At 46.6% G+C, this 25035-nt stretch overlaps 4 protein-coding genes across 7 annotated transcripts in view; 1 reads left to right on the top strand and 3 right to left on the bottom strand.

Moving 5' to 3' along the window:
* The window catches only part of LOC102298368 (calponin-3), a 26011-nt gene extending 23703 nt beyond the window's left edge, over positions 1 to 2308 (bottom strand). The window contains exon 1 of one of the 2 annotated variants that reach the window (XM_014339080.2): positions 2066 to 2247. In XM_014339080.2, the coding sequence (XP_014194566.1) occupies positions 2066 to 2207 (142 nt within the window). In that variant the 5' untranslated portion in view covers positions 2208 to 2247. Of the gene's footprint in view, positions 1 to 2065 lie in introns of both variants that reach the window. The other variant, XM_005939314.3, reaches the window with a different exon arrangement.
* A 2086-nt stretch (positions 2309 to 4394) lies between these two features.
* steap2 (STEAP family member 2, metalloreductase) lies at positions 4395 to 9101 on the top strand. Of its 3 annotated transcripts, XM_005939312.3 has the most exons (7): positions 4395 to 4710; positions 5068 to 5471; positions 5683 to 5849; positions 6562 to 7089; positions 7553 to 7717; positions 8038 to 8352; positions 8876 to 9101. In XM_005939312.3, exons 2-6 carry the CDS (start codon positions 5090 to 5092, stop codon positions 8329 to 8331), a joined length of 1536 nt encoding a protein of 511 aa, XP_005939374.1. In that variant the 5' UTR covers positions 4395 to 4710; positions 5068 to 5089; the 3' UTR covers positions 8332 to 8352; positions 8876 to 9101. The 3 variants fall into 3 exon arrangements, with proteins under 3 accessions (XP_005939374.1, XP_042083382.1, XP_005939372.1); XM_042227448.1 differs by having other exon boundaries at positions 4396 to 4710; positions 8038 to 9101; XM_005939310.3 differs by having other exon boundaries at positions 4396 to 4668; positions 8038 to 9101.
* Positions 9102 to 9156: 55 nt separating this feature from the next.
* On the bottom strand, positions 9157 to 11620 carry LOC102296627 (v-mos Moloney murine sarcoma viral oncogene homolog). Its single transcript, XM_014339082.2, is given in 2 exon segments — positions 9157 to 10781; positions 10783 to 11620. Coding segments are annotated over 2 exon segments (1008 nt in total). The 5' UTR covers positions 10915 to 11620; the 3' UTR covers positions 9157 to 9905.
* Positions 11621 to 12681: 1061 nt separating this feature from the next.
* plag1 (pleiomorphic adenoma gene 1) lies at positions 12682 to 25029 on the bottom strand. Its single transcript, XM_005939304.3, has 3 exons — positions 24683 to 25029; positions 20157 to 20513; positions 12682 to 19964 (listed from the first exon to the last, which is right to left on the bottom strand). The coding sequence occupies exons 2-3, from the start codon at positions 20402 to 20404 to the stop codon at positions 18779 to 18781; spliced, it is 1434 nt and encodes a 477-aa protein (XP_005939366.1). The 5' UTR covers positions 20405 to 20513; positions 24683 to 25029; the 3' UTR covers positions 12682 to 18778.
* Positions 25030 to 25035: the final 6 nt, after the last annotated feature.

Here is a 25035-nt window from a genome sequence, read left to right on the forward strand (position 1 = left end):
AAATAGAAGAAAATACAAAACATTAAACATGTTAACAACACAAAAGCCATATTAAACGCAGACTACTTTAGGCCCGGAAGTAGGATTCGTCACGTCATCACTTAACGACCGGATCATCATATGACCCCTGCAGAAGCAGCTTTCTCATGCTGTCTATAGTATATGTGCTATTACTGCATGTCATTAGCCTTTGGAGTCTCTCTCCCATACTTTAGTCCAGTGATCCTGGTTCTGTTTGAGGTCACTTCCTGTTAAAAGGGAGCTTTTTGTCTCACTGTCACCAAGTGCTCGCTCATAGGGGATCATTTGATTGTTGTGGTTTCTCGCTAACACCGTAGGGTCGTTACATGTGAAGGTAACTGCTGTTGTAAATTGACTGTATATAACTAAGACTGAGCTGCAGAGCTACACCCCAGGACCAGCTCTACGCTCCAGACTGTACTGGATCGTCAGCATTAAGCTGAGTATTTTCACCACTGAGACCAGGAACACTGCACATTCATTGGCTAACGGTCGTGTTGGCTGCACGTTTCAGACCTGCACCCAATTCCAGTGAGCATGCTCAGCAACACTTCTCAAGATGAAGCCTGAGTTGATACGTCAGAGCCTCCGTTTGAATCCAGCAGAGTAATGTGAATACTGCTGACTATTCCTCTCACCAAAGCACTCTGTCACTACCATGGACAGCAGGAACGCTCATGGTTATCATTTAACCAACTTTCTGATTCATCCGAATTTGGATTTTTAAATCTAATTATTCAGCTGTTACCTAACAGGGACAAACTACAGCTGACAGAAACTGAAGACAAGAATACAAACACATCACACAGCGATGGGCCTGTGATGCACACGAGCACACAGTTGTTACCCCAACATCAAGAACTGCACTGAGAAGCAGGACCACGCAGTACAGAACAAGGAAAGGAAGCAAACTAGTGCGAGATGTGTCTAAAGACCCAGGAACAACTGCAGAGACACTAGTGACTGTTGGGAATTGTAGTCTCACACATGACAGCCACTAGAAACCTACACAGGAATGGACTGTAGGGTTTCAGAAGGAAAAACGTCACCTTGGAGCCGGACAAAGCTCATGCATACTGGAAGTGCATCCTTTGGTGAGATGAGCTCTCCCCGTAGAGATGCTGCTGACGTTTGGAGAAAGGAGCAGGCTCAGTGCTCAGATCGTACACTCGTGTCTTTAAACCAGCCCACGTGCCACAGGATGTGGCGTGAAAATCATCACAGCCCAACACCTTCACGTGGATGTGGTTCTGGTTAGACCCACTGAGAGTGAATCAGGAGATTTTCAGTGGAAAAAGGTTCTGACTGAACTGTTGATGACAAACTGACTTCATTTAAAAAGTCGCTTCAAAATCCACGTGTGAGTTTATGTTTGACGTTTCTGAATGAAGACGGAGAGAGGGGTGTCAAACATGTGGTCCGTGTGCAGCAGGAGGGCAGAGAGCAACAACCTCACACAGATGACTGACTCAACAGTTTCCCCTCATCTCAGCGTGGAAAACCAGCGGACTCACGCCTGTCACAGGTCCACGCATGCATCCAAACTGTGTTTCTTCAAGGAAATACAACTATTCCTGCCTCTAAGGACTTTTAACAACTAAATACATAGAAAATAACCAGCATCGCTTAATCTGGATGGAATTATTAAGAAAAATCCAGTATTTTGACGGATTTTCACTTCACTAATCACCAGAATGACCTTTGTGTACACTCTAGGTATGTATAGTGTGCCGGAAGCTCGGGGATGTTGTTTGTACGGTGGCGGAAGTGTCGCACTCCTGCCCGACACAAAGCAAACATGTTCAGTATCCACAGCTAAAACAGCAGATACGTGGCATGGCTAGAATTAGCATGCGTCCACGCCGTGTGCGATACAGCCACGGTGTCACAGTGTTGCTGAAACACTGTGAAACATGGCTCCATGCCCGGTGTAGCCCGGTAGCTACGGAGGCCGGCTGACGGCTGTTTGTAACGTAACAACATGAGCGCGCTTTCTCTGTGACACTTGAACGCAGCGCAGCGGGGCCGTGTTCCGCGCCGTTACCTGATCCTGCGACCACCAGAACAGTGACCCGACCCTTGCTTCCAGGCTTGCAGTTGGCACCCGTCTTCACAACGATATAAAGTCGAATGATGAAAAATAAACACAGAAGTAAAACTGCTGATGTGAACCCCAATAGCAACATCGTGACGGCTACGGCAGCCTGGCGTGCCCAAAATCAGACAGGACGTGGGGCGGTGAAGCCCTGAGTGCGGGCTGGTAGGCAGAGCCAGCTCCTGCTTGGTGTTTACTTTGTTTTTAGTTTCCACATCTATTCAGACGTCCTGGACACGTGCCTATAAATCTGCAGTGTGCTGAGGAGGTGGAGCTTATGAAAGAAAAATATACGTCGACTTTCACTTTAAATTCATTGTAATTTGTAAGTGTAATAATGATAACAATGTTATCCGTGTTTTGCACAGCGGAGGAGCGTGTCAGCACACATTTCACTGCACGTTGTACTCGTATAACTCTGAATGTGCCAAATGAAGAAGGTTGAATCTTCAATGATCGGGTTGAGCTGTGGACCTGAAAGCAGCCGTGGGCCGCTGCTGACACGCCCCTCAGTGTTCAAGACATACCAAACAAAAACGAGGAAAACAGATATTTCTGAGAATGTTTTGTTTGTTTTCATTTCAAATATTTTATAACAAGACTAAACTTTTTGATACACACATGGGTCGTCTCTGTGTGACAGGAGGCAGCACTGCTGCTGTCATTGTGTTCGTGTCTAAATCAAGCTACACATGAGTTTGTGAGTCTGTCACTGCTCTCTGCTCATAAAGAACTTATTTTAACATTGAAGTCAACAACAAAGCAACCCTCCAGGTTTCTAACACAGCACAGTCATCCACACTGAAGCCAGTTTACAGTCCCAGTGAACCTAAGCCAGGGCGCGTACCCGAGCAGCACCTCCACACAGACCACATTCAAGCCCAGGACGGTGGTGCTGTGAGGCTGCTGCACCTCTCCACAATGGTTACAAAATCAAGTTATACATTGAATAACCAACGATGTAAACTAGTAGAGCTGAAACAATCAATCAGTTACTGACTTGAAATAAAGCCAGCAGCTGTTAGAACAGCATGAACATTAAACGGGCTGGACACCCTCATAGGTAGCTGGTCCTGTCTTGACATGTCTTTGCCGTCACATGGATCAGTCCTTTCACCCTGACTTCCTTTATGTTGTACACAGTTTTACTTCTGTGACATTTTGTAGGACATTTACTTGCAGAATACGTCGTCACAGTCAGCCTTCAGTCGTGAATCAGTGTTCTGACCATCGTCCACATCCTGTTCACATTTCATACTAAGTATATGTGAGCTGTACAGAGACGGCGGCTACACTGATGGTGTTCGTGGAGCTTTTATAGCTCAAAGTGTTTGCGGCCTGGTGTGAGACAGGAAGTGGCTAGAAGATGCAAACACTGATTTTCCTGGTTCTGATGTCTTTGTTCAGGTTGACACCACTGATAGCTGACGAGACCTGTGCTGTGCAGGTTTGGGCAGTAAGAGGATTGTAAACAAGGTTAATAGGTGAGTGCTACGCAGTAACCACACTTACCTGTGCTTCTGTTCAAGACTGTTTCCTACATGATGTCAAAGGTGTCACCTGTGCATGTGATCACCGTGCTGATATATGCAAACCAATGACTTTAAAAATGTCCCAGATGAGAACGAGGCTTCTTTCACGCTGGCCAAATGAAACAGGGTTGTGACATCACTGACCTGTGATGTCGTCACCCTTTAGTAAATGTTTGATTTCTAAGGTAATCAGGAATAAGTGTTGTTGACGTGAATGCCAGCTAAGAGTCAGTGCTGTAGGCCAGACATCAGCTCTGCTGCTCTGATCGTACTGGACTAATCATGGGCCCGGAGCAGCGCTGGGCTTCCTCTGGCAGCCATGACCACCTAGTTAGTGTTGTGCTTGACCAACGCCTGTGTCTGATGACCGTTTTCATCCGGTCACATCTGTCACAGCTGGGCTGGAGACGCAGGTGCACGATCGTGCTGGTTTCAACACTTTGATCATAGAGTGATAAAAGTGCTCAGAGACAAAAACCGAGATTAAAAACTGGAATCTTTGTCTTCCACTGTGGACGTCTCGCCCTCCCGTGTTAACGCTGATGTGGAGCTACTGTGTGAATGGCAACACTGCACCACGTGGTTCATGTGCACTGCAGTTAGTTTGGCCCACTGCTCACTGATCTACAACAGTTGTAATACCAGAGTGTATATGTGTGTAAATGCACAAACACGTGCAGGTGAACCCCGTCGGCCTCACCTGGATGGTTGAGCATCAGCACATGCGCACACTGAGCTGATGTCACCAGACAGAGGCGACACAAGCGCGAGCATGAAGCCCGAGTGTAAACAAAAGCTCTGCCCTCACGTACATGACGTCACATTGTGCTGAGCAGGCAACAGTGACGTGTTTCCTGTTTCACGGTGAAACAGGAGACGGAGCTGTGGGTGATGTACAGAGAGCTTCGCTTCAGTGTTGTCTGCAGATAATATCGCCTGAAAATAACTTCCGCTTGAGTGAACGATGGCGCGAGCGAGTGTGATGACGTCACGCGGCAGAGGCTGAGCAGGACCGGGAGGGTGAGCTAGCAGCTGCGACAGCATCCCCGCGTGACACACACGGTAACATGGCATCATACGTGTGCGCGTGTCTGAGTGGGGTAAACGGGCAGCTCGTCGTGTCTCGGTAGAGGATCTGGTGCAGGTGCACGAGCACACGCGCGACCGCGTCCTTCGCGAAACCACTGTCTGCAGTCACAAGGTCGCGAGGAGAGCCGATGTCGTGTGGGGGCTCCCCGCGCGGTCACTGGGGTAGCTAGTGGAGGCCTCCTGTCCCAGCGCGCGCTCACGCACGCACGCACACAGCGTGGACGTGTTTGCTGTAGCTCTCAGAAATGTGGAACAAAGTGTGTTAAATGCGTGAAACCTGCGGATCCTTTGCTGTGTTCTTACAGACACCCGTGCTTCTGTCTCCTCCAGGCCCACTGAAGCAGCACGCAGGATGGACTCTATGTCTCTGATGAGTGGAAGCAGGAACCCCGTGTTCCTCACAGCCTCCTCCTCCCACCACGTCCAGGCCCCCCTGCTGTCCAAAGGCCTGAAGAATGGAGCTGCAGGTCCAGGAAGCTGGTGCGTGTCTGCTCAGCCTACTGTGGCCATTCTGGGATCAGGTGACTTCTCCAAGTGCCTGACCATTCGCCTGCTGCGCTGTGGCTTCCATGTGGTGGTGGGTAGCCGCCATCCCAAATTGGCAGCCCACTCATTTCCACATGTGGTGGATGTAACTCACCATGAAGATGCCGTGGGGAAGGCTAACATCGTATTCCTGGCAATCCGCCGTGAGCACTATTCTGTTGTGTGGGACCTCAAACACCTACTGGAAGGTATGTCACACACCTCTAAGTGCTTTCACACCATCACACACATACTGGACACAGTGGTTGATTTTCTTATCCCAGCATGCAGATCAAGCTACTGACCTCCCAAAGGTTTTGGTTTGAGCCGCGTCTGTGAGACTGGAGGAAATGCAAGGGCAAAGACGTCTGGGTTATCAGTGTTGGTGACCTGACTGCTGTGCTTGTGTTTGTTCTGCAGGGAAGATCCTGGTGGATGTGAGTAACAATAAGCGAGCAAACCAGTATCCAGAGTCCAACGCCGAGTATCTGGCTTCACTGCTGCCAGACTCTATCGTGGTCAAAGGCTTCAACGTCATCTCAGCCTGGGCCATGCAGCAGAGCTACCCTAAGGATGCCAGCACACAGGTGCAGTAACCGGGCCACACGTGTCCACGTCTACAGCGTGTCTTTGTCCCTGAGCTCTGCTGGAGCTTTCCTCCTGTTTAAAAACCAAAGTTTTGACCTGTGACTGTTGCTAAAATGCTCGCCCACCAGGGGTTTGTCTGTAGTGTTGTAGGGTCTTTACCTTAAAATACCACAGCCTCAACTGAGAGGTCAGCCACGTGCTCATGAATCTGACTTTGTGATACTTTGTATGTAAGGCAGAGAGTTTAAAGCTGTTGATGACACTGAGTCAGTGAAGAAATACCAGTAAGTGCTTCCTTTGGGTTAGTGGCAGCGTTCGAAATGACCTCAAAGCACACAGAACGGCTTCAATTCAACTTTATTTATACAGCAGCAGACCACAACAACATAATGTAAGGCAGACCCTACAATAATACAACCCAACAATCATGTGACCCCCTGTGAGCAGCACTTTGGTGACAGTGGGAAGGAAAAACTCCCTTTAACAGGAAGAAACCTCCAGCAGAACCAGGCTCAGGGGGGACAAAGACATGCTGTGGGAGATATCCAGAGATTAATAAGAAGCATGGGTGCAGAGAGGTCTGTAGCAGGCTCTTCAGGCTTACTGATGCTGCTGAGATGGACTCATAAAGGTCTCACAGCACCGTCCAAACAGGAGGACGCCTCTGAACCGGCCCGTCGTCTCTAACCCGCCCTCATGTTTCTCCTGTAGGTGTTCATCTGCAGTGACTCGGTGGAGGCCAGGCAGCAGATCATGGAATTAGCCCGGCAGCTCAACTTCCAGCCGGTGGACATGGGCACCCTGTCTTCTTCCCGTGATATTGAGAACATGCCTATCCAGTTGTTCCCTGGCTGGAAGGGCCCTGTTCTTGCTGCCGTGGCCCTCTCCATCTTCTTTTTCTCTTACTCGTTTATTCGAGATATAATTCACCCATATATGAAATACAAGCAGAGTGACTTCTACAAGATCCCCATAGAGATAGTGAATCGGACACTGCCTGCCGTCGCCATCACTCTCTTGGCCCTGGTGTACCTTGCAGGACAGTTAGCAGCTGCCCACCAGCTCTACTATGGCACCAAGTACAAGCATTTCCCACACTGGCTGGAAAACTGGCTGCAGAGCCGCAAACAGCTGGGCCTCCTCGCTTTTTTCCTGGCTGCTGTTCATGTCCTCTACAGTGTGTGCCTGCCTCTGAGAAGGTCTGAGAGATACCTGCTGCTCAACACTGCTTATCAGCAGGTCAGTGAAACAGCTTTTTGCACATCTTTACAAACATCAGTGCTGTTTCTGAAGATCACTTTGATTTGAATCGTTACACATTAGCAAGAGAACTGGCAACATCAAAAGTTTTCCCTTCAAATATCCAGAAACGTTACAGGTCAGCATAAGTGTCACCCTGAGGCAGCATTCACACAAGCTTCCTGTCTAACATTCACACTCCCATGGATGCATCATAGGGGGTTAGCATCTTGCCCAGACGGGGATTGAACCACCAACCGTCCTGGTTTTAACTTTTCTGTTTGTGTCACAGTAGAGACGTGTTCACGTCGGCGTTGTCTAACATCTGTGTTAAACACATGAGGAGCGATGGGAGGCTCGTGGAATAAACCAGAAACACTGTAATCTGATTGGCAGCAGCGGTAGGGTTTCTCCTGATAAACTGTAATCACTGTGACGGGCTCGTGTTCTCATGTGATGGCAGGTCCACTCGAACATGGAAAGCACGTGGAACGAGGAAGAGGTGTGGAGGGTGGAGATGTACGTTTCCTTTGGGATCATGAGTCTGGGGCTGCTGTCTCTGCTGGCTGTCACCTCCATCCCGTCTGTCCACAGCACGCTCAACTGGAGGGAGTTCGGCTTCATACAGGTACCCACAGAGTCCACCAGCCCGTCGTGTCACGTGCCTCAGAGAGTATTCTGAGTCCAGTCTAGTCTGTGTACGTGATCAGTAGTGCGTAATGGCAGCTTGTGACGAGTGTACCTGAAACCAGCTTAGCTGCTGTGAACACTTGGGGAAACGTCCTGTGACCGAGACGCTCTCTTAGACAGTCACATGACAGACTACATACGTGTAAACATGTTCTGCTGTAGTCTCGATGTTAGGGGCGTGTCTAATGTAAGTCACTGTCGTGCTGTTATGTGATCACAACAAAAGCCTGTGTCTGAGTGTTCCTGTCTTTGCTCCAGTCCACTCTGGGGTACATCGCCCTGCTCATTGCGACCTTCCACGGGCTGCTGTTTGGCTGGAAACGCGCCTTTGAGGAGGAGGCCTACCGCTTCTACCTGCCGCCCAGCTTCGTCGTAGCCCTGGCGCTCCCGGTGTGCGTCATCGTTGGGAAGCTGCTGATCCTGCTCCCCTGTGTTGCCCGCAAGCTCCACCAGATCCGCAGGGGTCAGGACAGCAGTGAGATGAGGGGCAAGCGCATGGAGCCGGTGGGCTCAGCTGCCCACGTTTCCCCTGAGAGGGTCACCATTATGTGATCGGCCTGTTCGTAGCTCCAGGTGAGGAACCGCTGTAGTGACTCTCACTGCGGGACTGTGTCTGATGACAGCTTCGTGCTGTGGACCTGTTGCTGTATCCGCTTATTCATATTGTTCCAACGATGCTGCTTCGTATTATTGTGTAGTGTTTATCAGGACATCACGTCCCTGCTTTGAGTCGCTGCTGTAACTGAAACTGCAGTTTGTACAGTACCTGCTCATCTGTGAGAACAGCTGTTTGCTCTTCTGTGACATCGCGACTGGAGTGTAGCAGAGGCGCTGTCGGTGGGCCCTGCAGCTTCGATGATGGAGGACAGCTGCAGCACATCTGCCTCTCCTCACTGTAACGCTGCACACCTGCGTTTACCTGTGTGTGTCTGCAGTGCGATCTGAGGCTGTCATTCACACATTGTTTTCCTTACAGACCGTGGTAGAAGTGTGTAACATTTGTGTGTCAGTCAGTGAAACGTGTTCCTGTGACGCTCATGTGACACACAGCTTCACACTGAGTGTTAGTTTATAGTATTTCGTTGTGTTTTTACAGTGAATGAACAGCCGGTGTCTAATCTGCAGTTAAATGAGCAGCAGCGCCCTCTGCTGTCCGGCTTCACAAACCGTACTTCTCTGTATATGTATTGAGTTTGTGAGCTTTAAGGATGAAGGAGATCTACAGCAGCTGGATCAGACGACGGGCCGGGCTGGTGATGGAGACAGGAACGGCAGACCCAAGCTCGACGTCAGAGTACAAATAAACTTTATCATGAACAAGTCTGAGTTTGCTCATTTCATTTGAATCTCGTTGTTTCTGCACACAGCTGCAAATCATTACGAGGCTCAACGACAACTCTGACAGTGGGTACCCCCCTACACGCTCAGGAGGCACGTCTGTGTGTGCGGGGGTGGATTGGTAAATAAGGAGAAAACTGATTGGCTGAATGAGGCTGGTAGCCGGGCCCACCTCAGCCGTACACTGACGTGAAGAATCTAATGCAGTTTGTGGTTAAATACGAACACAATGACAGTCAGAGAGGACCCATGTGTTTAGTGTTGCTACACAATATTTGAAATGTAAACAAACAGTTTGTTTTGTACTACTTGAACACTAAGTGTCCTCCCATGACACGGCAGCAGTGGCCCACCGAGCCTCCGACCAGCTGCTGCCCTCTAATGATGTGAACTCCAGACAAACGTGGCATAAAAAAGAATTTTAATGAAACCCATCACACCCAAATATCACGTTTCACACACTAGGATTCACAACACATTTAAGAAACATTTGGAAACTGTCACAGATGGATCAGGACGCCTGGGAGGAAACTGTCCTGGTCCCACAGGACCGACCTGACAGCAGCACAGACAGCTGAGAGGAGAATAAACCAGCTCATTTTAATGCTACAATCTGAGGACTATCACACGTATTATTTGCACAGTAGAAACATGTAGTCATAGACGCCCAGCGTTTCCATGGTTTCCTCAGCTTTGACCTGGCCTAGCGCACAGTGCTCGTTTCCTGAAGCTGAACATATTCAAACCCACAGCTGTCCACACACCCGTGCGCAGCTTCGGAGATCAAATCAGGTCTGTGGCTGCAGCTGCTCCAGGGACGACAGCAGCTCCTGGGCGCTGGGTCTGCAGGGGGGCGTTCCGTTCCAGCAGCGGCTCAGCAGAGCCCGAAACAGCCGCCCCGGCTCCGACCGGAACACCTGGTGGTCCTGAACAGGAGGCCGCAGATTGTGAGCCACCACCGCGTAGATGACGTGCTCCCTGTCGCCGGTGTAGGGCGGCTCTCTGGTGAGAAGCTGCCACAGAGTGATGCCGAAAGAAAAGATGTCCGCTTTAGGAGTCACCCTCTCGCCTCTGAGCAGCTCTGGGGCTCTGTGCGTGTACGTGCCACCCACGAGTGGCTGGTGGCTCGCGGCGCTGACCTCACAGCCAGGGTCCAGTTTGAGAGAACAGCCGAAGTCTGCGATTTTGCACACGTCCTCGCTGGTCAGCAGCACGTTAGCTGGTTTAATGTCCAGATGCACGACGCCGTGGGAGTGGAGAAACCTCAGGCCGTGAACGATGTCCGACGAGTACCTGACGCACCTGTGCTGTCCCAGCGGCTCCGTGCCAGCGTAAATGACCTGCTGGAGGTTCCTTCTGCCCACGAACTCCATCAGTATTACCCCGATGCTGCCTTCGTCTCCACACTGTGGCGGGACGCAGGTGGTGGCAGCTATTACGCGCACTATGTTGGCGTGGCGCAGGTGCGCCGCGTTCAGCTCGGCCCAGAAGCTCTGCTGGGACGCCAGCTTGTTCTTGGTGGACCTGTTGACCTTCTTCACCGCCACGGTCTCTCCGAAGTACTCCGCCTGGTAGACCGAGCCGAAGCCTCCCGAGCCCACGGGCTGCACGGAGCGCAGCTGCTTCCAGTGGATAACCGAGGACCAAAGCCGAGTGGCGATTCGGTCCAGCGGCTCGCTGAGCGGGCACTTGTAAGGTGGAGCCGTGCTTAGTCAGCGGGCTGCTGCAGGGCCCCGTGTCCAGAGAGGGGCAGAAGTCTTTGGGCAGCAGGCGGGTCAGCGGGATGGGAGACGGCATGGCACGCTGTGCACCATACTGCTCTGTAAGCCGAACAGCTACTCTGCGCTCAGCTCAGGCTTTTACGCGCTCCGCACTGCCGCCTGCTGTTCTGGAGGACGTAATGCTTCTGTTTGGGGTCACTGAGTTCATGCCGATGGTTCACCTCAGTTTACTCTATACAACAGAGCAGAGCCGGGTAAAAGGACGGCTTTGTGTGAACAACATCTGGGATAGTGAGCATAATAACATCTACGGTCATATATACGTCCCGGCGAGCCGTGTGAGCTGGTAATGTGTGCGCAGTGTTTAAAGCTGCGGATGGGGAGCCCTGCCTGAACGGTCAGTGTGGACTGAGTGTGAGGCTGGGGGAGGGTGCTCCACCGAGGAGCGTGGAGCTCACAGCCTGTCTGTTTCACTCTCTCCGACTTTTCCAGCACGCAAAAACAGATGCTCACTTTCTAACAGCCTGCTCACTGGTAACAAAGGAAAACATGGCACTGTACATTACTGTGTTTTAATGCAAGCTACTGGAACCAGTCTGATGGGTTATTCATGGGTCAGAGAGATTTTTCATGTTGTAAGGAAGCGTAACTCTCCAAAAGTTGATTCTGTTCATCTGGATGCTTTCAGTAGGAGAAACGTGTCGTCATCATCAGGTGACGTCTTCAGTCTCAGCTGACTGCAGGTTTCTCCAATGGTATAAACAGCACATTTACATAATGACTGAAACCAGCCCACTGAAGGGACAATGGGCTGGGAGGTCAGTTCATCATAATTATGCAAATTCTCATGACCATTGATCAACAACCACTGATCAAGACCTGTTTGTAAGGTTGGGGAAACCTGCAGTCTGCGTGTCAGTAACACTGTGTGTTACTGTGAGTTACTGTGTGTTACTGTAACAAAGTTCCCAGAGTGACAGGTTGAAAACAGACGAGCTGGATTCTTCTCTGTTTGATTTCTTTTATTACATTGAATAAAACATCGGAGTTGTCAACTGCAGCTCTTCTATTATAGCAGCAACATATGTGAATGAAATCAGGTTATTCTGCCAGGCAATAAATAATCTGCTTCTTTGGATGATGTCAAAGCTGCAGCATTAACATTTATTTTACACAACCTATAAACACACACAGACAAGTGTGAGCTGTATATGTATTTGTGTGTTTAGGTGATACTTTGCCTATAAAAATACAACAGTAGTTTGTAAGATAGTTGTAAAAGTAAAAAAAAGTAAAATATGAAGAACATTAAGAATTTGCAACGAGTCGATCATCGTCACAGGATGCTGTTTTTAAATGTGGCTGGATGCAGCTGACTGCTATCAGTTTCCCAGCATCAGCGTAACCTCCCAACACAACTCAGTCTGTGGACGCTCACACGCAGGTGAGTGCGGGTGGGGGGGCTATATTAAAGGCAAAGACTACAAAAGTCACAGTACAAGAAAATATATGAAGCTATAAAGTACGACTAGGCACACACATGCCAACTGTTCAGCTACACGGGATACTTTGTACAAACGATACATCTGAAGAGAAAGTGAGGAGGTCTGTAGCACCTTAAGGAGCTTTAGAAGTATGTTAGCAGCTTGATCCAATACCAAAATATATTGCAGTGTTTTTTCATAACATTCAATAAAGTTCACTGGTACCATTGAAGCTTATAAAGAAGTTTGAATTGGTCTGTGCCTCTCATTGCAGAGCATCTCCTGCCTCAGCACTTGCCAGGCGCACGCACGCACACACACGCGCACGCACACGCACGCACGCACACACGCACGCACGCACTCACACGCGCGCACACGCGCGCGCGCACACACACGCACTCTCTCTAAAATACTTGTAATCAGCTTTGATCCACTGTTATTGCTTCTCTGTACCTGGAATCTGTCGTACACTCCATAAGAGTTTTACATCACATAGTTGCAGCTTTCAGACAGAGACCACGAGGAAATCAAGTAATGTACCACACCGAGGTGTAAAAATGACAGAAGAGGACACACTCATGGAGTTATTGGAACATCTTATTTTTGGAACATCTAAACACTCTGTGACACAGTGATATTGTTAAGTAGCTTCGTTTCAGCTTCACCACGGTACACTCTGACGTAAAGCAGCGTACGAACGGTCAAAGGAGACCAATTAAGTCAAAGCTGCAAAGCAAGAGGCCTCAATGAGAAACACAGAGCAATTGTGCAAGTAAAGCAAAAATGACACTTTATAGGAAAAACACTGCCAAAAATTGTACCTGCAAAAATAAAACATTTATATTGTATTTACATGTTATTGTTCTCTAAAAGAGCTAAATATAGAATCTATACATTTGTAATAAAAGACTCGATGCTGCAGGAAATAAACGCATCCCATTTACAAAAAGTGCTAATAAAAAAGAGCGGCTTGCTAACATCTCTTGTAAAACCACAAACATTCACAAGATCCAAAGAGCAAACTTCCATAAAGGTTGGGAACATTCAGAACTCAGCTCCACGTTTCACACGACCTACAGAAATATGGTTTCCACTGGTGTTCATCTCTGCTCACTCACAAAGGAGACGGGCACTTTCTGTCATTATTCTCAGAATTCTGGAGCTCAAAGAAGAACAGTGAGGTAAATTATAACACTATTGGGTTATACAGGCATCAGGCGAGTCACCACACGTGTGTGGAAATGCTAACCTATGTGGTGGAAGGGAAGTGACGACTCAATTTCTGTGAAATTCACATTTTCTGTAGAGTGCGCAGCCCAGTAGCTCTTCAAAGGGATCAGCTGTCCAGACAGGTTCACTGGATGAAATTAAATTTGTTTATGGCTGTCAGCGCCCTGCAGGCAGGGCATGCACACAGCTACACGGAGTCAAACCATACAAGAACGTGCTGACGCTATCGCACTAAATCCCATCTATTCACCTTCAGGGCAGGTGTGGCTGACGCTCGTGGAAGTGGTGAAAGCAACAAACATGAAGCAGACTTGTCTGTGCTGTAACTGCTTGATACCAGAGTTTAAAAAAGACTCCAACCAAACGAAAAACAATTCATATCCAGCTACAAGAAATATGAAACGACATATTTATACCTTCTCATTTACAACAGAAGCCACAGTGCTGAGCATGAACCATCGTTACTGACCTTGGAAACAGCAGTTTAAACAAGACTCAACGCTTGTTTAGTAGATTCTGTGTGGGAACACTTTCCCATCTGTCAGTCTGCTGTGGCCCATCAACCAAACTTTGGTGACAGAGTAACATACGAGCTAATACGGTTTGGATATGTCAATTTAGTCCAGGGCACAAATACACAGGCATTACTCAAATACATACATTTCCCCCCATTAATCAGAAACATGTCCATGAAGAAGAAATCTTCATTCAAATGAAAAAACCTCAGAGAAACTCAAAAGCACGTCAAAGTGACGAGTGGTGACGTACCCTAACCCCACAGCGTTTCTCTGTCTACACATCACCACTCTAACTGGAACCAGTACGCCATGGGGTGTACGGTGCTTCCTTCATACTGGACACAAACATGGAGCGCACTGCCAGCTATGTTCCACGCCATCAATGCATTCATGCAGATGGAGAGAAAATGTGTTCGTGAACATCTTTGAATCGACTCCATACTCAGTTATGTACAAAACTCAGAAATCCAACCGAGAGCATCGTCTTTGGGACTTCACGTCCAGGAAATGAAGATGACGCCTGCGGCCTGTAGCCTGTATGTCTGCAGCCAGCAGATCTACAGTTTCAGTCACACTTGAATGATTCCTGAATGAAATCAAGAATTACAGATGAATACGCCCGGCCACTTAGGTCTGCCAGCAGCACGAGTTCATGTTGTCACGTAGTTACTGTGTGGACTACAGTCCGACACCGTGATGCTTCAAAGTGTGACTACAAGCTGGCACAAGGTGAGCTCTTATCCATTTGTCAAGATCTTTAACCTCCTAAGACCCGAACTCTTGCACGGCAGCATTTTTAATTTCTCTTTGATATTTGGGCTGATTGGGACCCAATGAATGTAAAAACAAAGAATTACCAGATATTTTTTTTTTTACCTTATTCTTGTTTTTAAGAAAAATCAGAGCCACACATGAGGATATTCGTCTAAAATTTTGATAGGACAGTAGCAGCATAATGTCCTCGTAAAAGGATATCAGGCCCTTGTAGAGCAAAATTGAGTATTTTGGTCTAAATAACCCAAAATGTGATGTCCACATATGTGGACGCAGGTCCTAGGAGGTTAAGCATCTTTCACTCCAAAGGTCAAGAGAACCAACAGCTAACATGGACGACGATGCATCAGCTGTGTCTGATTTATATGACTGGAACCCTTGTTGTTCAGCTGAGATCTGATGCTATTCTGAACCATGTCACGAGAACCAGCCGATTTAGGCACCTGGAGCTGAGGCAGAGTGGAGCTCCCACTCACTGCCTGCTGCTTCTGACCGAGCATCAGCCACATCAGCCCGCTCTGTGAGAAGTCATCCTTTTGATCAAAGAATTTAAAGAAACCACATTTCAATAAAAAACAATTCAAAATCGTTATAATTAAAGATCCAAAAACACTCCATGTGTTAACATCTACCAATTTGACTTTCTTTGTCCAGGATTTGAGGTTTCTACATAAATGAAAAGCACTGTGTGGATGAACTGTGACGATCTGTGACGTCAAGGACCAGAGCTGTGAATCCTTTCATTTGAACGATCATACAGGAGCAGAACTGTTTCAGTCTAACATGCTGCACACAGGTTTTCACCTCAGAGGCAGGTTTTAGGACTAAATGTCAAAGAAGTGGTTTCATCTGTAAAGACCAATTAAGCACTGCAGTAAGATGTTTCCTTATAAACAGTATTTCAGTTATTTTCACACACTGTCACAGTAAACACAGCTACGTCTCCCGGGATGTTGTTTTAGTGCTCAGATCTTCATAGATGTAGTCAGCAGAGACTAATGTACGACTAATGCCTGACCATCAAACTGATCTATTTGTCAGCTGTAGTTGTTTTAAAGGTTGTTCAGAGGATGGGTTAGGTCAGCTTTAGTATTTGTCAGCTGTAGTTGATGTTGGGTTTGCACAACACTGTGAAACGTTCCCTTCAAGTCACACTTCACAAATTAAGAAAATGCTCAACAGCCTTTTAAAAAATGGAACGACAGCCAGGATGTGACAAAGTAACCAGTAAAAACCAAAAAAACCAAAAAGCCTTCATGTCACAGTTGTATCAGCAGTGTGTTTAGCTCTTTGTTCAGAGATCACAAAGCCTGTTTGCTTTGTTAACATTTTAAATGACTGAATTGGACCTTATTATTCGTAAGATATGAACATTAGAAGTGATGCCGGCAGTTTGATGGTTCATCAATGGTAACATTTGAAACTCCCAGCATTTCTGTGTTGAATACCCAACATGTGGTCTGATCTCTCTGTATGTCATGATCATCAATCAGTCATGTTGTAGGGGTTAACATCTTCACCTACACATGAAACTGGTTTGAGACTGGGAGAAACCCAGTCTCTGGTGGTCCAACCTTGCACAGTGGCCGTCCCAGATAGATGTGGGTGCAGTGTGACATTAGTGCCAAATGAAACATGTGGGTCCATCTGCTGTGGCAGCCCCCTGAAAGAAGGAAGCAGCTGAAGATACTTTATGACACATTATCACGGTTTAGGGCCGTTTTGCCTCCTCAGGTCTTAGATACCAGATACTGAGGAAACATGGGTCACTTAAACTTCACAGCCTAGAGTCAGGTTAGTCTGTGCAAAAGACAACAGGAACTACAGTAGCAACTGAAGGGACAGCGGCAGCATCCAGGAAGCTCCACTGAGGTACCACTGTCACTATGACCAATTGTGAAACTATTTTTCTACCACTCAATAGTCTGTTTTTGACCCCAACTCAGCAGCACAGACCCTGACAGAGAGGGTGGGCGACACGTGGATGGGACTGTGTCACTGTTGGTCATTTTCTGATAACTCATCCAAAATTCACTTTCTGGTGTTACTGGATTGTCAGTGTGGAAACTGTGATCAGACCACAGATTACAGGTAACCAATGCAGAAACTCTGGTAAGTCCAAAGGCCCGACTTCCAAACACTGAGCAGGTTATGAGGGTTCATTCCCAGTTATTCTAGATGCGCCTACAGAGCTTCGTAGCAGTGACGTGATGAGTGAAGCTGACTGATGATGAATTTGGTGTCAGTAGAACAGCTGATAACACTTACGATGCAAAGAAACTGATGGATGTGCTTTCAGCAGCCAGAGGCACACTGGCTAATTTACTCTGAAACTGTGAGAAAGAAATGTTTGCTTTAAAAAGAAGAAGGAGGTACTGCTGTGAACTGCAGGCAACACTGAATGATACAGTTAAATGGAAACTTTGGTGGACAACTGTAATACTGCTGCTCAGTAACTTTGTGTATAATAGTGTGAATGAACCAGCACCTTAATGGATCCATCAACAACATGTTTGTACTGTTCTGTCAACTTCCTGTCTGAGCTCTGCGAGCAAACTGTGCTCCAATAAGACTGCACATGCTTCCCACCTTCCAATAGTAAGCTCAGGAGCAGTTGGAACTACAGACAGTATAAAAGGTGGACACGATGTGACAGAGGGGCAGGTCTGACAGTGAAGCCACGCGTTCATTGGCTAACAACTTGTGAATCACACGTCTTTAGCCAATGAGCATATCACAGATAATCCTTTTAAACACAATACTGTCATTTTTTAATTCAATGCAACCTGAAATGAGTAACTGAGCATATAAAACCCAGCAGGAAGTCTTTACAGATGTCACGTGACAGAGATTCAGGGTCTCCACGTCTATAGGACCAGAACACAGTTACAGTTTATTTCTATGGCACCTGTCAGGACAAACATCACACAGTGATGCCAGATCATAGAAACAGAAGTTCACCAAACACAAAGCTGAGTTTTTTGAAAGAGAGCACAGATCAAGAGCTCAGAGGACGTTACTGCAAACACAGCTCTCACCATCTGTTGGTCATTTAAGATGCAGGTTTAAGGCACTTCTGCACTGGCTTCAGGTTTCAGACCTGGAGTCCATGTTTTATACTGCCTCTGGCTGAAACTGGGCTTTGGGCAATCCCACGCGCTGAGCACATGGTCTTACTACTGACAGTGCAAATGTATGACACAGTAAAGCACCTGGCTGCTCACTCGAGTACAGTCAAAAAAGAAAAGTTCAGTTCTACTTTAATTAGAAATAAACGAACCATCATGGCTCCCAAAAACCTCCTGTTATACTTTGGCTCCTAAACAGAAACCCTCAAAACTACGGATGCTCTTTAAATCTTATCACATATAACGATCTTTGAAGACCAGAAATCCAAAGTGCTACATGAAGAACTGTACGCATGTATAACAAAGTCAATCAAGTGTCTGAGTCGTAACACTTATCCATGTGAATCATCTCAGTGTCAGCTCTGTTCATGTTGTTATGCAAAGCAGCCCTTTAATGTTTGCATCAAGCTTATTAATGAGCTACAGAGAAAATGGTTTGAGTCTGAGCACGACTGCTTCATGTGGTAACCAGCATGCATCTGAAGTCTCTGTAATCACGGACAGATCAGGATTTTATTCATTTCTTTTTTAAACTGCCCGAGGCAAAAAAAACAAGACTCTAAAAGAGAATAACTTACATTTGGCCCAAAACAAACCCTCATCATCAGAAAGCTGGCCTGGCTGTGTGGTGCGAGTGTGCTGCTGTCAGTGCTGTGTCTCCTGTCAGGTTAGTGTCTGCTGGTATCATGAATGGACAGATGTGCCAATTTCTTCAGTCACTTGCATCTTGTATGGCGTTTAATATGGGCATGCAGCTCTACATGTGTGTCAGTGTTTGTGAGTGGCATGTGCCGGATGTACTGGGGTCACTGAAAAGCTTGGTGGAAGCGGGGCAGTGTGGTTGGAGTGCTCAGGTTGGATATGAAGGAGGAGGAGAGCCCCTGAAGTGGACTCTCAGCAGCCTCTGAGCCCGTGGCAGCCTGAGAGGGCAGCTGAACTAGAGATGCAGGCTCTTCATTGGGTAGAAAAGTGACACCCTGCCCCCCACTGCCCCCTACCTGATTGTACGGAGGCCCGTTGAGCGGCAGGAAGTTGAAAAGCTGTGAAAAATCCATTAGAGAGGAAGATAAGGCCAAAGAGTCGCCTGCAGGTGCTGCTACTGATGTGGACATTTTGGACAGGGACATCTCCTCATTGGCTTCCTCCAGCACACCCACTTCAGGAACCAACTCAAGTTTGGAGGAGGAGAGTTGGGCTTCTTGGGCTTCAGAGGCAGAGGATGGCATACTGCTCTGCAGCTCCATCAGGTAGGTCTCCAGGTCTCCCTTAAGATTCTGCTCCCGCTCCTGTGAGGACACGGCGTATGAGGTAAAGTTGGAGCCCAGTGGGTACTTTAAAGAAAAGGGATGTGTGGGACTGGAGAAGGGCTCGGTGTCGAGGACGGGGCCTGTGTACACGTTCAGCTGGTGCAGTCTTGGCGTCAGCATTCCCGGGAGCTCCCCCTTTACGCTCCCAGACGCCAAGTCGTAGACGACGGGCTCCAGCGAATCGCCTGGCTCAGTTTTAACCCTCAGCAGTTCCCGAGCGTGGCTCTTTTTCATGTGACGCGTCAGATGGTCCTTCCTTCCAAAACGCTGGGCGCAGTACTGACAAAGGAAGTCTTTGCGTCCGGTGTGCACTACCATGTGCCGTCGCACGTCTTTACGGGTGTAAAACCGCCGCTCGCAATGCTCGCAACGATGTTTTTTCTCCTTGGTTCCACCGGAGGACTTGCCAGCATGTGTTTTGAGGTGTTCCAGAAGAACCCCAGTGCTGGGGAATGGCTGCAGGCACACTTGGCAGGTGAGGTCTCCACTGTTGGCAGCATGGAGGGCAAGGTGGCGTTTGAAACCCAGCTTCGTGTTGTAGCTCTTGCCACACTCTTGACAAGTGAATGCCTCCTTGTGTGGATCGTGAGTATGTAGGTGATTCTTTAAGTGATCCTTACGGTGGAACATTTTCTCACAGTATGAACACTTGTGGTTTTTTTCTGGCGAGTGAGTTGCCATATGCCTTGGAACACAGACACATTCTATGAGCACTCACAATTGTTGCAATCATGTTTAAAGTAGGCATGCTTTACACATAAACACAACAAACTAGAATTCAACACATCAATCTGACCACTACACAACATTACGTTACCAAAAGTGCAAAGAGAAAGCAACATGTTGCAGCCTGTTATGTACTGCTGCTTGTCTGTACCGTAGCAGCTTGTATTTGGAGACGAAAGCCTTGGTGCATTCAGGGTGGGAGCAGCGGTAGGGTCTTTCTCCTGTGTGAGAGTATGAGTGCACCTTCAACTTCTCCAGACTGTTGAAAGCCTTCTGACACTCCTGACAAGGGAAATTCTTCTTCAGCTTGCCTTCTGCTCTCTTGCGCCTCCCCAGAGGTACTGCAAGCTTGGCTTTGTCCAGGACTTGGTCACGGTGGCCCTGGGTTCCCGTGGCCATGGCACCCTAAGGCTGACCAGCTACATGGACCGATGCACGGCGCCGGACTAGTACTGATGTGATTATTCTGTCCAGTTTTATGTGTTCAGCACTGCCTGGACACAGGGGTCTGTGAGAGAGGGAGAGAAAGGGCAGAAATATCGTCAGAGCTTCAGTATAGGACAAGGCTGTAACACGGCAGGAGCTCCAATAACGACCTGCAGTGAAAATACATCAACATAGAAACGGGATAACTCCTGCAAATGATGTCAAACTGGTGACTAATAAGCACATTACACTCATCCTGCAAAATACTGGTGAAAGATGCACCCAGCATGGCAGCTGGAATAGACTCCAGGCCCCAGTAACCCTCAACTGGATAATTGGACCCTCTTCCTGTCCCCCAAATCAGAAACCATGACCAGTTTAGATTGGTAGCCCCTTCTGAACTGAAAACATGGGTGCAAATTGAATTTCTTTTGGATTTGCGCAAAAGTCTTACATACCGTCTCAAATGTATACAATGGACTACTCGTGATAATTGGTTCATTTAAAATAAGTGGTTTCCATGTCCAAACCTTACTTTTAAGTATAGTGCAAATATTTTCACTAAGGTTGAGGTAGATGTTAGGGAAAGCCATCCCAGAAGCTGAGTGTTGGCCCACTTTAGCTATTCTAAAAGAAATTCTGATGATCCAATCGTCTCCAAGCTGCTGGTTTGAGGTGAAGCTGAAAATCTGTCTTTACTATTCCATCGTATGAGCTCAGTGTTCTTGGGTTTGAAAGCCTTACTTCTCCAAACATACGTCATCGTTGCGGCCAAATACCCCATTTGGCTTGTCCATATGGGGAACTGGAAATTTCAACTCTGGCTGAAGACGGTGATTTCGGAGCACAAGCTTCTTTTTTGTTGCCATGGAGTTCCATCAGTTTCCAGTTCATGGCAGGTTTGGTGGTTCCTGTGTTCTTCCTGAACTTCCCAACCAATTTCCTCTCATCTTAAAGTGATAGTTGGGGTCTTCTTCCAGACTTGGGCAAAGTGGTGACATACAGAATAATTTGCACTGATATAATATTGTTAGAATGGTGAAGATTTAGGAATATGCAGCTGTTTAGATATGGCTCCAAGAGACCTTCCCAACACGTGTAATTCTTCTCCTTAGATGTTGACTGAGCTCCTTGGACAGTACTGGCCAGTCGAGTCCTTTATGCTGGCAAAGGGACACGACCTGTCACTCCATCACTAACATCAAGTTCTGGGCCTGATGGGTTCTGTCGACCCATCAGTAGGGATGCAAATCCAAAACAAATTCAAACGTGTGCACTCAGTTCTTGCTTGTTAAAGCCATCAAAGATGTGTGCTGTACAATCATGTCTTTGTAACTGCACAGAAACCTCTGACCACAAAATCATTTATTTAAATATTTTTGTAGGTCATGTAGAAAAGAACCACCCCAGTGGGCAGCCCTTTCATTGGCCACAGTGGCACCAGATGGCTGAGCTGTGATCAATAATGTAACTATAATTAGATCTAATAATTGTTTTATTTGGAAAAAAACAACCAGTGGACCTGAAGCCTGGCAAAGTGGAAAACTGTCTCATGGTTTGACTCATCTGTATTTTTAATTCTTTTGTGTCCTACGGGCTAAAAAGGAGTCAGACCATTGGTCTTTTTAACTAGTGCAGAGTTTAGCAGTCATGATGTGAAGGGGAATTAGTGACATGGCAAGAGAAACTTTCATACACGTCTTTTTCAGGGAAAGCTTTGTTTGTTATACCAAGATAATCCCAACTGAACCGTCTGTCAGACTTGTCTCCCTGCAGTCCAGGTATTTAAATCATATCAACAGCGTCTGAAGTGAGCAGCAGCTGAAATCCTACGTTAGACAAAAATGGGCCAACATTTCGATTTAATCACAGGTGATGTAACACACAGGGAACATGGTCTTATCCAACCGTACAGAAATATATATAGATCGATCTAATAATACTAATAACGTGACACACATGCATGTGTACTTTGTCATTTAAAAGAATGTAACATAAAACAAAGATGTGGTTATTTTAGTTTATTTGCTTACATTTCTTTAAACAGAGAAAGGTCTTATTTCTGTGTGCAGGGTCCACCAGCTAAGCCCTGTACATGAAGCTGTCCTGCTGCTGATGCGGTGAGGTGCACTGAATCCTTCAGGATCAGTAGCTAACACCGACAGCCCTTCTCTTTCTAATTACACAATCTCACACACCATTACTTTCCCCAGTTAACCAACTTGCTGGAATCTACAAAAAAGAAATAAAAGCTCCTTAGTGTGAAATCTTTAACTGTGTATTTCAAACTATTAAAAATAAAAACTATTCTGTTGTACATTCTATTCAAATTCTATTCTAAATTAGTTTTCAAACACAGACAAAGAGAAGAGTTGTTCAGTGCACACAAACAGATCACATCTTGCATTTTCATCCATTTTTGACCAAAGAAAAAATACAATTATTTTATGTCAAATTAAATTTTGCCTGATCTGCAAAGTAGTTCACGCAGCACAATAAAACCTTGGAAAATAAAAACACTGATGAATAAAGACACTGCATCACTCCTTGCACCGGATGATGGTTTGGGGCTGATACATCTATAATTAAACACATTTAGAATTTCGTTTAACTTATGAGCTGAAAATATTCACTAAATGATTCCACATAACTACACAGGAAATGCTCGGTTATTTTGTAATAATTAAGAATTAGCAGAAGAACTTTTAATGTTTATAAAAAAAAAAAACCCATAAGAAAACATCAAAAAAAGGGGGAAAAAAGGACATTTTTATGTATAACTGTTTATTTTAGAGAAGTTACAAATGTATCTACTTATTATCACTATTCTTTAGCAACATGATTAATTGTTACTACGGTCACTACTTGTGCCTGTTTGGTAAAACTTTGAAGCATTGATTCATGTTTTAGTGAAAGTGTGGAGATTCTTCTGTGCACAGTGTGCTTGAGTGTTCTGAAAGGTGCTTTCAAATAAAATGTATTATTCTTATCATCATTATTATTATTCTTTAAGCAGCTCTTTGCTTTAATCTCTGAAGGTCTGAATGAATTTATACTCTTGGAATAATCTTTATTCTTAGAAGCAAAAGGAAACTAAATGTGTCTCATTCCAACACAGAACTCTTCATCTGTAAAAGAAAAACAAATGAAATCGTTTCCGTCTGATCAGAAAGAATAAACCGCTTTAAACTTGGTGAATCGTACAGAAACAAGCAAAGCAGAAAGTTACTTTTTGGCTGATTTTAGTATCCGGTTATACCCGTTTTTAAATTCCCAGAATTTCCCTAAACTTTAATCAGTTCCTAATCGGATGAACCGGGTTGGACAGCTGTGTCTCTGCAGTCTCTTTAAGCAGCACATCGGAACTACGGGCGGGTTCAAAGCAAGCGTCGCAGAAGCGTTCACACAGACTCCGCTTTAATGTATGTGAGACAGGTACAGACAGACCGGCTCCTGATTGGACAGCACCGAACAAGTCTGTGGAAGCTTCACGTTTAAGGCACCGTAGCCTGACATATGACCGGCTGTGCACGGCGGAACAGCGACAGGCACACGTTTCATTAACAGCCCACGAAGTGTGAACCTGCCACACAAATCACACTGAGCCACGGTAACTTTAAAGACACTATGCTGGGTCGCTCGGCGCTGCCGCATTAGTTCTCCCTCCATTTTCTACTTTATCGACAAGAAACGGAGCCGCTTGTTTCGGGACGCGAGCTTCTGTGTCACACTGTGATCAATAGCGCGGAGGGGAAAACGCCATATAGTACACGGCCGCAGACAAAATGTCAGTGCGGCCGCTGCACGCTCGTGTCGCCGCTACGGTTTTGCGAGGAGATGCTTGAACCGACACGAATGTTGACACTGCGTGCGCTAAAGTGAAGTCCGCGCGGAGGAAAATGAACATTATTCCTCAGCGCGCCTGTTCGTGACGGGGCTCACGGCACTGCCATTGTTATTATATTAGAAAAATAAACCAAGTGTTCAACTTTCCTCAAGTATCCTTCACACCACCGCTTCGTGGGATCTTTAATATTCGTGAACACGCACCGTCACACTAATAACAGCAGTGACACCGCTGATTTGACATTTCTCAGTCCTTGTGCCCTGCCTTGGTTTTCTCTGTGGTCCAAAGCTGGGTACTGATTAACACTAACTTTTTCCCCAGCTCACCCCGCTCATAATTTAAATAACCCCGATATTTTAATTGAAGAACTGAGTAACCGTTTCCTTATTTTACACCAGACTTACCCCGGACGCTTTATCATCCTTTCTGTAGAGTTTTTCTTCACTTTCAACTATTTTCCGAATTTTTAATAATTTTTTTCTCATATTTTTTGCGAGACGCGGCGGGCCTGAAAATTGTTTGCTTTCTCCTCTTTCGAGCAGCCATTGTGTATGCGCTGCGATGCAACCGAACTTGGAGTTAGTCACACCCATTTAAAGTTCCGACAAGGCGCTTTTTGATTCGTGAAAGGCGCTGTCGTTTTCACTTTAGTGTCGCTTACATTGTCTGTAAATAAAACTCAAAAATTGGACTCGCCGTTAATCCCCGAAACTTCTTTTCGCCCCTGTTTTGCAAGGATACGAAACCTAACAGTCAG

The sequence above is a fragment of the Haplochromis burtoni genome, unplaced genomic scaffold (assembly GCF_018398535.1).
Source record: "Haplochromis burtoni strain Fernald_Lab_line unplaced genomic scaffold, NCSU_Asbu1 Contig_261, whole genome shotgun sequence".
Lineage (NCBI taxonomy): Eukaryota > Metazoa > Chordata > Actinopteri > Cichliformes > Cichlidae > Haplochromis > Haplochromis burtoni.

Coding starts and splice junctions, on each gene's coding strand:
- steap2 (XM_005939312.3), top strand. CDS start 5,090: ATGGACTCTATGTCTCTGATGAGTGGAAGCAGGAACCCCGTGTTCCTC. Junction 5,472..5,682: donor CCTCAAACACCTACTGGAAG/GTATGTCACACA, acceptor TTTGTTCTGCAG/GGAAGATCCTGGTGGATGTG. Junction 5,850..6,561: donor CTAAGGATGCCAGCACACAG/GTGCAGTAACCG, acceptor TTTCTCCTGTAG/GTGTTCATCTGCAGTGACTC.
- plag1 (XM_005939304.3), bottom strand. CDS start 20,404: ATGGCCACGGGAACCCAGGGCCACCGTGACCAAGTCCTGGACAAAGCC. Junction 19,965..20,156: donor TCCAAATACAAGCTGCTACG/GTACAGACAAGC, acceptor CTGTGTTCCAAG/GCATATGGCAACTCACTCGC.